Source organism: Mastigoproctus giganteus, chromosome 5 (genome assembly GCF_048544385.1).
Source record: "Mastigoproctus giganteus isolate SK-2022 chromosome 5, ASM4854438v1, whole genome shotgun sequence".
Classification (NCBI taxonomy): domain Eukaryota; kingdom Metazoa; phylum Arthropoda; class Arachnida; order Uropygi; family Thelyphonidae; genus Mastigoproctus; species Mastigoproctus giganteus.
This window is the reverse complement of record NC_143579.1, coordinates 157,758,842-157,773,841: the sequence shown is the minus strand read 5'-3', so window position 1 is coordinate 157,773,841 and position 15,000 is coordinate 157,758,842. Positions and strand designations below refer to the sequence as shown.

Here is a 15,000-nt window from a genome sequence, read left to right as displayed (position 1 = left end):
AGAGAGTAATTTACCATTACCCACAGTGAGGGGGTCACAGAGAAATCTGGATACCCAATTAATAAAAAAAAAAAAAGTTGGCTAAATATAAGATGGAAGTTTATTTAGAAGACCTTTATGCCAAACACAATCAAAAACCTTTGAAAAAGTCAAGTTCAATTACTTGAGTTTCACCAAACTTTTCCATTGAATTTGTCCATAGATGGGTAACATAAGCCAAAATATCACCAGTCGATTGACGCTGACAGAATCCTTACTGGCAATTGTTGATCAGATAGAGGGTTTCTAGATAGTTTAAAAGTTAGCGATTAATTGATTTCTCCATTATTTTAGAAAGAGTAGTGGTAAGTGCAATGGGATGATAATTGGATGGGAGGGATATGAGCAAATTTCCAAGCAGAAGGAAAAACGCCTTTGGAACAAGAAAGTGAAAATAAGGGGACAGAGAACAGGAGAATGTTCAGATGCACAGGTTTTAAGAACTCATGGAGAAATACGATCATGACCTGGAGCTTTCTTAGCATCAAGATTGATCAAAATTTTTCTGACGTCCTTCTGATGGAAGATCACAGGAGGTACTGAATGGAGTTCACTGGGAATGGTGGGAGGTGGTTTAACAAGATAATCAATACAAAAATTGGAAGAAAAGTAGGATGCTAGCAGGTCAGCTTTATCTTTAGCTGAAGTGGCAATAAAACCATCTGGTTTTGACTGAGGTGGGAATAGGGATGGACAATAGTTTCGGCAAGAGACCAGAATGCTAGGCTACCATTTGTATATGAAGCAAGTTTTCTACTCTTAGCTGTTTGAAATCTAGTGTGGACTGATTATTAACTGCTTTACAATTATTGCGAGCTTTGGTGTAGGCAGAAAATGAAGTTGGAGATTTGGAAACAAGTCAATTATAATATGCAACATTCTTCTCTTGAACAGCCTTAGTGCATTTATTGGAAAACCAAGGTTTACATAAAATTATTCTATTCCTATAAGAATAATTTCACTCAGACGATCTGAGCAAATGTTGCCTTCAGAAGATTTGAAACAGTAGTCTAACCAAGGAAAAGAAGAAAATAAATCTCACAGATCATTCCATTTTGGATTCTTGTAATGCCAAACAACGTGAAGTTGACAATGGCCACGAGAGAAAGGCTCCACTGGAGAAGACACCATCACCAAGTTGTGATATGAGGTGCCAAGAGGACCACTCACAACCCTTCTGAGTACAGGGTCAAGACCTTGTACTCAGACGGGTTGTTTGTGAGTAAAAGATATAGCATTTTGACTGCATGGTTAGGATTGTTTGGTATTCTATTAGGTAAATGAACAATTTATGTGAGGTTATTATTAATTGCAAAAGCCTCAGCATCTTGACTAGCTAGATCCACGTGGCTAGAAAACGGAAGTCAGCTGGAGTTGTGAACATTAAAATCACCAAGGAAAATTACCTTACACTTAAAGGACAGAATTTATGGGATACCTGGTTCCTGGGCAATGCGGTGCTGTCACCCCCCCCTCCCTCCCTCCCTCCCTCTCTCTCTTTCTCTCTCTCTCTCTCTCTCTCTTTCTCTCTAGTGGACGAACCCACTGCTTGGCAGGTATATTAGGTACACTGCATTCACGTAGATGGTAAGTTGATGTCGGTATGGATAAACGTCGTGAGTTAACCAACTTTGAAAGAGGAATGCTAGTGGATGCCCAACGTATGGGTCACTCAATCGTGGAGGTGGTACAAAAATTGCACTATCTCCATTCGACAGTATCAAGTGTGTATCGGAAATACGCCATTTCCAGAATAACGTCTCATCATGGACAGCACTGTGGGCGGACAAAGGTGGTGGATAAACATGGCCGACAACGTCTGTCTCGCATTGTTCCGAACATTCCAAGATACCTATACAAAAGACAGCAACCACAAAAATAAACTTGACACAATTCTCAGAAAACTCAGACAGAACAAAGAAATCAACCTCTTTATATTACAACAGATAGGTATTCGCAACAACATTCTGCCCCACATGTTCAGAATAACCAAGTTACACAAACCTGGCCACCCATTAAGACCTATGGTTTCTTTTGTAGATCAGCTTTTGCTAATTTATCCATCTTCCTTGTCAAAATTATATCCCCACTCACTCGATTCTCTACATTCAAAATTAATAATACCAACCAAGCATTCCAAAGAATCAGCAACACCACCATATCCGACGAAGACGTATTAGCTTCTTTTGACGTCATATCCCTATACACTAATGTGCATATCCCTTTCACACTACAAGCATTACGCGTACTTCTAACAGCTGATGACACTTTAATGGTTGACCACATCCTTGAACTTATACTCTTTTACTAGACGCTTGATATTTTAGATTCAACAATAAAATTTATCGACAAACATTTGGTTTACCAATGGGTTTAGGCATTTCTGCCCCCCTTTCTGAAATTTATCTCGCCACTATTGGAAACCAAATTTTACAACCTTTCCCTTCTGAAATTAAATTATACATCCGCTACGCCAATGATATCCTAATAATAGGCAACAGAACAACCATACACAATCTTTTTTTAAAATTCAATACAATACATGACAGGCTAAACCTTACCCTCAAAATTGCAATGGACAACCAGATTAATTTTCTTAATCTTACTATTTATACAACAGACACAAATTTAAATACCAAGATTTTCAGAAAAAACACACACACCGGTAAATATCTACATTTCACTTCATGTCATTCCCTTAGTACCAAAAAAGCCGTCCTACACATTTCTATTATTATAGAAAGGTAAGAGGTGATTTGATAAAAAGGAGTGCATTAATGGCAGAATGTAACATTGGATCCTCAACATATTCATGTTTTTTATGGACAATTAATAAAATTGCATTCTTAATCTCTCTATTTCTTATTTAACCTCATTATTTCTGCATTAAATATTTCCAAAATAAAACTTTCTAGATAACAGAAAAATTCAAAATAATGGCATCGTGAATCCCCGAAGATGCCGTTATTCTGAAAGTCTACTGCATTTATGTACAAATAAATCACTTCCATCATAAGAACAACTAGCACAACAACTATTTAAAATTGGCTATTTCATCATTTTATATATATATATAATTTCATAGAAAATTTCCTTCTGATCAAACCATATATAGAGTAATTCAAAAGACATACAAATCATATATTTTCAGTTATTATTATTATTAATGTAATTATAATAATACAATAAGTTACATTTCAATTATTATTATAAACAAATTAGAACAGAGATGTAATAAATGTTGAAAGTGTATCCCTTAAACAAATGTAAACACAAACTCTTTTCACCATGTTTCATGAGACTTCATGCAATGTTTGAAAAGTTGTCACTGAAATTTTGGGTCCAATATTAATTCTTCCAGTATGCGAAGTAGTATGCATTCTAAAAGACAAAAATCATGGATTGGTTATGTTCAATTATGAACATATGCCATGCATGAGAAAATATTTTTCCTGGCACAGCACATTTTTGACATGCTGCCTTTGTTGTTAACAAAAATCTTACTGGTTAGCGACAGAAAATTAACATATAACAACAACATTTGGGGAGGACTGGAGCTGCTATACTGTAGCAATTAGAATCAAATTCCGTCAAAGCTGCCAAGTTTACAACTAAGCGACAATTGTAAATTAACACTTACAACTTGGACTGCATAAGTCTAAATCACCTTGTATTACATTTACATAGCAAATAGACTTAACTAACAGCAAAGTAACTTACTTCTAATGGAAGTAACAAAAAACATGTACTCACTTCCATTTTGTCTGTAACTCTTTTCTACTTGCTTGTTTAAACCAATTTTCCTGGAAGTAAAGGTAAAAAGAAAGGGAAAAAATATCAGATATATTATGTTTTCCTTGATTAAAGCAAATAATTCTATTTCATAGAGTTTCTACAGAAATGATCAAGAAAAACCATTAGAGATAAAATGATAAATTTAGATAACGTTCACTAAAGCAAAAATAATGTTTATATTAAAGAGAAATTAACATAAAATTTAACATTAACCGCCAGAGGGTTCGTAACTGTTGGAAATTGCATCATATTGTGTGGGAACTGAGCAAATCCCCAATTTTAAACCAAAGAATTGTGGCCATTTTTCAATGTTTTATTCATTTTTTTTTCTATTACTGATTTCCAATACAAAATATTATTTTCATATTATGGGAAAATAAATATTTATCACTGAATTTTTTTCTGGTAGTAAAGAATAGTACAGTCTTTCAGAATATCTAATATCACATTCAGACACTAGTTATAGGAAAAACATTTCTTATTGAATTTTTTTAATGGTAGTAAAGAATAGTAATCTTTTAGAATATCTAAGCCACATTTGTATAGCAGTTATTTTAATAAAATTTTCAAATATATAACTAAAAACAATTATGACAGCAGCATATCAAGATCCATCATTCATAAAAAAAAAATGAAAAGGATACTGTTACCATTGAAAATCTAATCTAAAATTTCACATTCATAGTTGCAATAGTTACAGACAATCATAATTACAGATGAAGAAGAAATAAGGAGGTGGAAAGATTATTTTAGGAGACTACTACTGCACGTCAGAGAAAAAGGAGGTAAAATAGGAGATGTGGGGGGGGGGGGGGACCAGGAAGTGAAGGGATCTGCACATTTGTTACTTGGGATGGCAGCAGAAGGTGGTGGTAGTAGTAGTAGTGGCATGTGATGCAAGAAAGCATGTGTATGAGCTTATGCAGCATCAGCCAAAAAAAAAAAAAAAATCACATCATTCCCTCCAAATGCCTGTCCAGTTCCTCCTTAAATTTATTTAACCTATCAACTTCCACAACGACAGATGGAAGTTTGTTCCAGCAGTTAACCACCCGCTGGCTAAAGGCAAATTTCCGCACATCTATTCTACATCTGTCTTTTCTTAATTTGAATTTATGCCCCCTTAGGTTTGTAATCTGAACAAGTGGAAGGATCCCATCAGAATTCAGCGTGCTCAACACATTCAAGGCCTTATACACCTCAATCAGATCACCGCACAGGTGCCTAGTCTCCAGCCACTGCAATTTGCAGAACTTAAGCCTCTCTTGGTAAGAGGATCACTTCATTCCCCCTTGCTGCTCTTCTCTGCACGCTAAAGTAAATCTACATCCTTCCTAAAATGAGGCCTCCAGACCTGTACGCAGTACTCAAGGCTTGGCCTGACCATCGCCTTATACAGAGGGACAATCACCTCCTTTTCCCTGCTAGCAAAATTCCTGTATATCATTGATAAAACCCCATGACCTGCCCTGGCAGCCTGTCTGCATTGCTCAGAAAACTTCATATCTCCCTGCACAATTACTCCCAGGTCTTTTTCATTTTCTACCACCTTAAGTGTAGTACCACACAGTTGGTACATTGCTCTGGGGTTACTTCTACCCATATGCAGTACTTTGCATTTGTCAAGGTTAAACTTCAGTTGCCACTTCTTAGCCCATCTGCCCAAATTATCTAGATCCTGTTGCAGTAGCACACTGCCATTACTGTCATTAACAACCCTGCCAACCTTTGTATCATCTGTAAACTTCGACATTAAGCCTGATATACCTTCATCAATATCATTGATAAATATAAAAAACAACAGTGGACCCAACACCGAACCCTGTGGGACTCCACTAATAACATTAGTCCACGAAGAGCAGCACCCACTGATTACCATCCTCTGTCTTCTCCCACTTAATCTTCCTTTTATCCATTGTAGCAACTTACCCTTAATATCATTCTGCTCCAATTTGTACAATAGTTTTTCATGCGCAACAGTGTCAAAAGCTTTCCGGAAATCCAAATATATGATATCAAAATTATTTTTTGCATCCAGTTCCTTTGTAACTACATCATAATATCCTATCAAATTTGTCAGACAAGACTTTCCCTTAACAAACCCATGCTGTGTCTGAATTATTGCTGCAGTCTTGTCTAGATGATCCTGCAATGCATCTTTAACAAGTGACTCCATTATTTTACCCGGAACAGAAGTTAAACTAACTGGTCTGTAATTCCTCATGTCACCCTTCGATTCCCCCTTTGTGAATTGGGGATACATTTGCACATCTCCAGTCCATGGGAACCTCCCCTGAGTCCAAGGATGCTCTCATAATTATGGCTAAGGGTTTGCCTAGTTGCTTTGCCGCCTCCTTTAATATAACTGGATAGATCCCATCCACCCCAGGTGCTTTCCTTATGTTTAACTTCAACAATTTCTCCTCCACTTTGTTCTCAGTTATTACAAAATCATTAAGTATCCTGCTTCAATTTGATAACCTTCTGCCATTTTCAAACCTTAATAATTCCTCATGTGTGAATGTAGATGCAAAATACTCATTCAGTTTGTTTGCTATCTGAGCAGGATCATCAACAGTCGAACCATCTATGTCAAGTGGACTAATCAGATTCATCCCCTTCCTTTCAGACTTTATATAAGTAAAGAAATCCTTGCTGTTTTTCTTAGCATCCTTTGCCAAGGATTTCTCGTAATCTGCCTTCGCCTGCCTAACCTCCTTTGTGACCCGATTACAGACTAGCTTATATCTGCAATAGGCTTCTGAGTCGCTTGATAATTTATATGCATCCCATACATTTTTTTTTCCTGTTACGAGTCTCATTAGTTCATTATATAACCATTTAGGCCTAAACTTTGAACAATATTTCTTAATAGGTATGAAACTTTTAGTAGCATCCAAGATTAATTCCTTGAATGCTTCCCACTTAGAATTTACTGTTGGTAACATCGTCAGTTTATCCCACTGTACAGAATTTAAAAATTTCTGAGACCACTGTACTCACCTTTACGGAAGCAAAAACCCTTTCCTTTACCCCTGATGGTAATTATATCTTTAAGTAAATCCCACATCAGTACACAGTGATCACTGCCACCTAGTGGTTCCTTTATCTGCAAATTCTTTATACATGAATGATCACTGCTGATAACCAGATCAAGAGTATTACTCTCTCTGGTTGCCTCTCGAACATGCTGCTGCAGAAAACAATCATCCAATAAATTCACAAAAGTCTGACTAGTGTGTGAGTGACCAACCCACAAGTTCCAGTCAATATCTGGGAAGTTAAAATCCCCATTATAAGACATTCTGATTTACTGGCCCACTCTATTTCTCTGTATAATGGTTCATTGTACTCATTCAAGTCATTAGGCCTATAACACACTCCTACTCGTATTTTTGCTTTCGCAGTGCTTATGTCACAGCAAACTGACTCAACAGTGCACTGTTCATCTCAACTGGGTGCACTTCTTTTGATTTTGTTTTTCTTAATTAACAGCATAACACCTCCTCCCTTTCTATCCTGTCTATCCTTTCTGTACACATTGTACTCCCCAAATTCCAGTTCTGCATTCCTTATATCTGTGTGACACCACGTCTCTGATATCCCAACAATATCCGCCTTTGATGTCTTGACCAACACTTCAAATTCGTCAAATTTATTTACTATACTTCTAGAATTGGTATACATGCTCCTATTCCTAGTTACCCTAACACATCCCATATACCCAACTATTTCAGGATGACTGCCATCCGTCCCTGAAACCCCCAACACCCCTCGCTCCAGGTAAGGCTACTACTACTACTGCACATCACAGAAAAAGGAGGTAAAATGGGAGATGTGTGAGAGAGGAGAGAGAGAGAGAGAGAGAGAGAGAGAGAGAGAGAGAGAGAGAGAGAGAGACCAAGAAGTGAAGAGATCTGCACATTTGTTACCTGGGATGGCGGCATAACCAGGGATCCAGCAGAAGGTAACTATCTAGTTGGATGTTTGATAGTGATATAACACAGATTGGACCTGTTTCAGAATGGGATTAGAGGGAGAAAATATAGATCGAATGATAGTGACTGCACTTAACGAGTGGGATGCCTACTCCATCGTCCCTATTCTTCTATCTGTCCCCCTCCCAAATCTTCAGTCTCCCCCTCTCTCACTAAACCGAACAAGTACACCCCCCTTAACAGTGCCGCTAAATTCTAATTGTCTAAATTCTACCACCAGCGATTCCCTAACAGCAATCACATTAAGCATTATTGTCAAATGCAAGATTTTTTCTTTTTTTTAGGTCCTAGCCACTGAAATCCCAGGAAACTAGGTGGCAGGACCTGCCAGAGCAACTTGTTGTGATACTGGATACACCCGGCTAGCCTCCACATGGCAAGGTATGGGCAACATCAGGCCCCACTAGGGGCCTGGCGGCAAATAAGCCGGACAAACAATGGGCACAACACATCACACTGCACAGACATGGCCCACACACTTTTAAGTCACTGGCTTGAGACACAGAATTTCTGGGGATAGCCCTTGATACAGCCAACACCTTCAATGCTGAAAGAAAAAGAATAGCCACAAAGCTCCGTGAGCTAGGGCAAACAAAATGGGAGCAGCAAATCAGAGGTTTAGTTACCAAAAGGTTTCTGCCACATGTGGCAATGGTCAGCCCAAAGCTGCCTAAGTGGTATGCCCCTGAACTTTTTACATTCATATTGACAAGTCACAACTCCCTAAAGGCAAAACTAACCTCCTTAGGGTTGACTGATGACCCAAATTGCCCCTGTGGCAAGAGTGAAGACTGGGCACACATTCTATATGAATATATAATTTATGACACCCCCAGAACAGAGCTAATAGCACAGATTCCCCCCCCCTACCAAGGGGAGAAGAACATCTATTCATTATAGAAGAGGAAAATTATAAAGCCTTAACAACCTTCACACAGAAAGTATTCAAAATGTGCAGAACTATCGAAAAATGGCAATTCAACTCACCCAGCAATTAAACAATAATTAATAGTTAAAATTGCCCATGTCTCCCACCACGCCCAGATGATGACCTAATAACTGTCAGGACAGCAGTATTCTGCACCCTGACAAGGCAAAACCAGATTGACCTGGGTAACCCCCAGGACTACCCTGCCATGGGTAGGAACCTAGGGCCCCACACCAAATAAGTAACCATGAATGTACAGGCAGACAGGGAAGCAGATTAGCCGAAAAATATCAGTAAGCTGGCAGCAAGGGGATGCAATGTAGAATGAAAGACAGAATGAATAGGCTGGTCACTGAGTGAAAGAGTGAATTAGGAATTATGGAAAAAGGGAATAAATGTCAGTTTTGGTGAAAAGAAAGAGTGACCCAGCAAGAGGGAAAGAGGGTGAATGAGTGTTATGGTGAATGGGAATTAGTGGAAGAGCAAACATAATGGGAATTAGTGGAAGAGCAAACATAATTGGCTGAAAGAATACAAAGTTAATAACAACTCACCTAACCTAACCTATACTAACAACACAAACACTGCATTCTCCCCAGGCTTGCAAAAAAACTTGCCTGCACCACAACTGAAGAATAACAGTAAGTTGAGGTGCCTAGAGAGTGCAGTGCAGAAAGCTAGAGTCGAACAAATGAAATGAAAGCCAGAAGTAAGTGTGTGAGAAAAAGAACACAAACCATAAATGTTTACAGTTAAGTACACACTAACCCTAGTTTTAATCTTTTATATCCTTTCTTATTTAGTTTAATTATTAAGCATTAGTATTTTTAGTGTGTGTGTGTGTGTGTGTTATGGAGGTTTAATGGCGCACAAGCTGCTGAGGCTATAGTGCGCCTAATATTTTTAGTATTTCACTAATTAGCAAGCATTAGTGAGTGCTTACATTAACCTGAATAAGGTAAATGTTGGAAGTGATCACATCCTGAATAAGGTAAATGTTGGAAGTGATCACAGAATGGTAAGATGTACACTTGATACAGATGTAGGAAAGGAAAAAACTGACTCGAGTAAATAATACAAAGGTCTTTGAAATAACAGAGGATGAAAAAAAGCAGTATGTACTGGAACTTAAGAACAAGTTTGAGCTTCTGCAGACTGCTCAGGACCAAGATATCGACGAGGAATATTACAACTTTTTGAAAGTGATAAAGCCCAAGAAACCTATAGGGAAAAAGAAATCCAAAGAAGAAAAAATTAGTCAAGAAACACTTGTCATGATGAACCAAAGACGACAAATGAAGAGCAAGAAAAACACTGACAGGGAGAAAATTGAGTATACTGAGTTATGCAAAGCCATTAGAAAGAGACTCAGAGAGGACATAAGAAGATTTAACACAAGAAAAGTAGAACAAGCATTAAGGGAAAACAAAGGATTTAAATCAGCAGCCATGAGCAGTAATACAGAAAGACAAATGATACTGAAACTGAAGAATAGCGAAGGTGTACTTATAAACAGCAGAGAAGGCATAATTCAAATAGCAGAAGACTACTATAGAGAATTATACAAGGAGCGAGGGAATGATACCAGCAGTGGGGAAGATGGATTGCAAAGTAGCAACACATACGACATACCCGATATTCTTCCTGATGAGGTAGAACATGCATTGAAGAAAATGAAGAATCGGAAAGCCCCGGGGGAAGATGAAGTTACTGTAGAGTTGTTAAAATTGGGAGGAAGAGACATAACACAAAAACTGGCAAGGCTCTTCACAAAGTGCATTAGAAAAGGTGTGATGCCTAAGCAGTGGAATAATGCAATCATAGTTTTGCTGCATAAGAAAGGAGATAAATCAGAAATTGGAAATTATAGACCAATTAGCTTGTTATCCCACATCTACAAGTTGTTCACAAGGGTCACTACTAACAGATTAGAAAGAATACTTGATGAGAATCAACCGAAAGAGCAAGCTGGCTTTAGGACAGGATTCTCAACTATGGATCACCTTCACGTAATATCACAGCTAATGGAGAAAGCAAATGAATATAAAACACCATTATGCCTGGCATTTGTGGATTATGAAAAGGCATTTGACTCCATACAGCATAAGGCAATGTTTCGGGCACTGGAAAGACAAGGCATAGATACTCCATATATTATGATTTTGAAGAAAATATATGAGAGTGCTACATCCTTTATTAGACTAGACAAAGACAGTAGCAAATTTAAAATCGAGAAAGGAGTTCAACAAGGAGACACAATATCTCCGAAGCTGTTTACTGCTGCCCTTGAGGAAGCTTTCAGAAGATTACACTGGTCGCAGAAAGGAGTCAATGTGAACGGAGAGTACCTAAACCATTTACGATTTGCAGATGACATTGTGGTCATAAGCCACGATCCCAAAGAATTAGAGGAAAATCTTAATCAGTTATGCACAGTTAGTAAGGATTTTGGACTAAAGATGAATATGGCTAAAACAAAAGTAATGATGAACAAGTATGCCACGGAAAGGGAAATAATGATTGAAGGAGCAGTAATTGAAAAGGTGGAGTCATATACTTATCTGGGACAAGTTATTAGCTGTAATAATGATAAATGGCTGGAAGTCAAGAGAAGAATAAATTTTGGATGGATAGCATTCAGGAAATATAGTCACATACTGAAGAGCAATATCCCAGTTTGTCTGAAACGTAAAATAATGAACCAATGTATACTCCCCACCATGACTTATGGAAGTGAAACTTGGGCACTCACCAAGAGAATGGAAGAGAACTAAGAACTACACAGCGAAGAATGGAACGAATTATATTGGGAATCAGACTGTTAGATAAGAAGAGAAACACATGGATTAGGCAGCAAACTCAAGTAAAGGACATTCTTATCAAAACTAAAGAACTAAAATGGTCTTGGGCAGGACACATAGCTCGAAGACATGATGACAGATGGACTAAGAAAATAACAGAATGGTACCCAAGAGGAGCTAGAAGAAAACCTGGAAGACCAAGGCAGAGATGGATAGATGAAATTCATGAGTTTTTGAGTAGTAAATGGATGGCCAGTGCTCAAAACAGAAGGAACTGGAAAGTTGCTGGAGAGGCCTTCATCCTGCAGTGGATTGAAAATGGCTGATGATGATGATGACATTACACCATTAGATCCCCTCCCTGGTGTGTGAGAAAGAGATGAATGAGTAAGTGAAAAAAAAAAAAAAAAAAGAAAAAAAAGTATAAAAATAGAATTCAAGTAGAGTGAGAATGCGGATTATGAATGAAGTAAATGTGTGTCTCTCCCAGCCCCAGAGTGGGATGGGCAATTTGACCTTCTTACCGGATTCGACAACCATCAGTGACAAAGACATACTGCAGCCTTGCTGCCAACACACCATTTGGCGATCTGAACTGGGTACTCTAACCCAGTTCCCTTTAAAACCCCATGCCCAGGCAAGGGAGGGGAGGAGACAGAGACATCTCCTCCCTCCCTTGCCTGTTCCCCCAGTCTCTAGTCTTCCCCCCACTCTAACTAAACTGACAGAGTACATTTGTCAAGGTTTAAAAATTCAACTGCTTTCTCGTAAACCTTTTTCGGCCTTTCCAAATTCTAGTGACCTCCACCCCCCCCCCCCGTTTTTTTATTTATTTTATTTTTTTTTAGATAGCATGAATCAGAGCTGTAATACTCAATATGTTCTACGTTGATAATAATATTAGTAAAATAATAAGAGGAGTTTACCTCAATATAGTACGTAGAACACTTCCATATGATACCCTCCAGAAATTAAAATGGAAAAAACGAAAACTTATAGGTACTTTTTGACTAAAATATAAATAATTAAATAATCACTTTAACACAATTCAAATCAATTTAAAACAATTAAAAATCAAATTAACGCAATTAAAAGAATCTAACAAAAATATTCAAAACGATTTTCCTTCCTGAAGCTGACAACACTTTTCAACCGTATGTCGTGATCACAGGAATGAAAATTACCGAATCGGGTTAAACCTGAAACTTCAATAGTGATTATTTGTCTTAGCGCATGCACGTAAAGGTCCACCCATTGGAGATCAAATATGGCCACCAAACATTAACAGAATTCTCGTGTAATTTAATTTCAACGGTTTCTGCAATTAAGTCACGTATAATTACGTTGAATGTTAAGTATTTTGGCCTCGTTAAATAAAAAAGTATGTTTTTTGTTAATGGCATGAAAGGCTAGTTCTGACACTGCTGAACGAGAAGCACGAACTGAGGCTTCATGTTGATTTATACGAATATTAAGAGAAAATCACGTTGAACCTTAGTAAGACGAGTCGCAATCACCGCAAGAAATGTTGTATACTAGATCATTAATTTGTGTTGTGAACGCGGAAAGAACCGAGCGATTGTTCAGTATAGTGTGTAACTTCTGTATTGGCCTAGCTACAATTTTAAATTCAGTATCTTCAAAGAATCTGTTAAGCTGTTTGTGCCACTGTTCAACATATGGGACAGAAATAAAGTATTTTTTGATATTACTATTGTTGATTGGTGTAGTATTTTGTATCCTATCCTTAGCCTGTACCCTAATTCGGTTTATTGTGGTAATGGAATAACCCCTGTTTAAGAATCTGCTAGTTAATATTTGTATTTCTGAGTCCAAAGCAGATTCTGTCATTGAATATTTATAGGCATTTAGAAATTGATTAAAGATAATCGATCTTTTGTAGGCGAACGGGTGATAGCTATTATAATGTAGAAGCATACCGGTGTTTGTAGGTTTTCGATAGATGCTAAATTGTATTTTATTCGAGTCCCGGGTAAACGTGAAATTTAGAAAGTTTAATGACTTTGTATCCGTATCCTCCCTTTCCAATGTAAACTTGAGTCTAGAATGAATATTATTAAACAAATGTAAAATGTCTTGGATAGTGCTACTATCGGTAATAACTAGAACATCGTCTAAATACCTCCCATAGTATGTGATACGGTGTCGAAAAGGTGTCAAATGTATATGCTCAATCGTTGAGAGATAGATCTCTGACGTTAAGCCACTCAGGCTCAAACCCATTGGTAATCCAAAAATTTGTTTGTACACCTTGTCTCGAAAGGTGATGTAGTTGGCCTCACCTAACAGTTTAATTAACTGAAACATTTCCTTAATAGGTAGCTTTGTATAATTAATCGGTGTCGAGTTTTTATTTAACATATCCCAAATAATATCTAATGTGTATTCAACATTTACATTCGTATATAACGAGGTAACATCTAGTGAGAATAAATTGTCATTGTCGCCGAGTCTACAGTCTTTAAGATTATTAAATAATGTATCGTAGTTCTTAATCCCAAATTGTATTACCTGTCTAAAGGGTTTTATAATGTTATATACATGTGTGGCTAAGGATGAAAATGCCGTGTTCCTGTAGGAAACAATAGGTCGAATAGGAAATCCAGTCTTGTGTAATTTTACCTGACCGAAAAGTGCGGGAATATTGTATGTTCTGGCCTTCAATTCCTTTAACTGGGCCATAGTAATGTAGTCGTTTTTTCGATACGTGGTTAACGTTTTATTGTATTGATTGAACAAATTGGTAAACAGTGCCGGGTCTACTTCACGATAAGTGGAGGTATCCGATACAACTGAATCTAACTTATTAATATAATCATATTTATCTAGTATTACCACTGTATCTCTTTTATCTACCCTCTGTATAATAATGTCCTTATTTTCCCGAAGTTCTTGTAAAGCTGAACTGTCATGTGTATTCAATTTAGGAAGTCGCGTTTCTTTTATGTTATTCACTACTTGGTTAACTTGTTGAATAAATACATCTTTTTGTGGAACATTATGAAGTCCAAATTCAATATCAATTATGCACTGTTTTTTAGGTAGTTTTTGAGGTGGTAAATTATAATTTAGCCCTTTGGATAAAAGTGAAATCTGGTCCTGCGATAGTGTACATGAGGAAAGATTTGTAACCTGTTGATATGTTGGTTCGTTGAATACTGGGTGAGGGGGTGTTCGTGAACTAGCTGACATATTCAGTGGTAGTACGTTGTGTGTCTGTTGGGGGGGGGGTTGTCACCCAACTCATATGAACTTGGTCGCAAGCCCGCGACAATGTGTTAGAATTCGCATGAACGTATCTCGACCTATCTGATAATGTGTGCAACTTATTAACATATCTGTTTTTTATTTCTGAGGCCTGTGCTTCCCGTCGCAAATCTATGGAGGTCTTCAATACAGACCAATCGTTCGGATGTAG

At 37.6% G+C, this 15,000-nt stretch overlaps 1 protein-coding gene across 1 annotated transcript in view; it reads right to left on the bottom strand.

Moving 5' to 3' along the window:
- Nucleotides 1-15,000, bottom strand: part of LOC150085791 (small ribosomal subunit protein mS39) — a 261,590-nt gene that overhangs the window by 142,262 nt on the left and 104,328 nt on the right. The window contains exon 9 of the mRNA XM_090374693.1: nucleotides 3,793-3,842. Within this exon, the coding sequence (XP_090230819.1) occupies nucleotides 3,793-3,842 (50 nt within the window). The remainder of the gene's footprint in view (nucleotides 1-3,792; nucleotides 3,843-15,000) is intronic.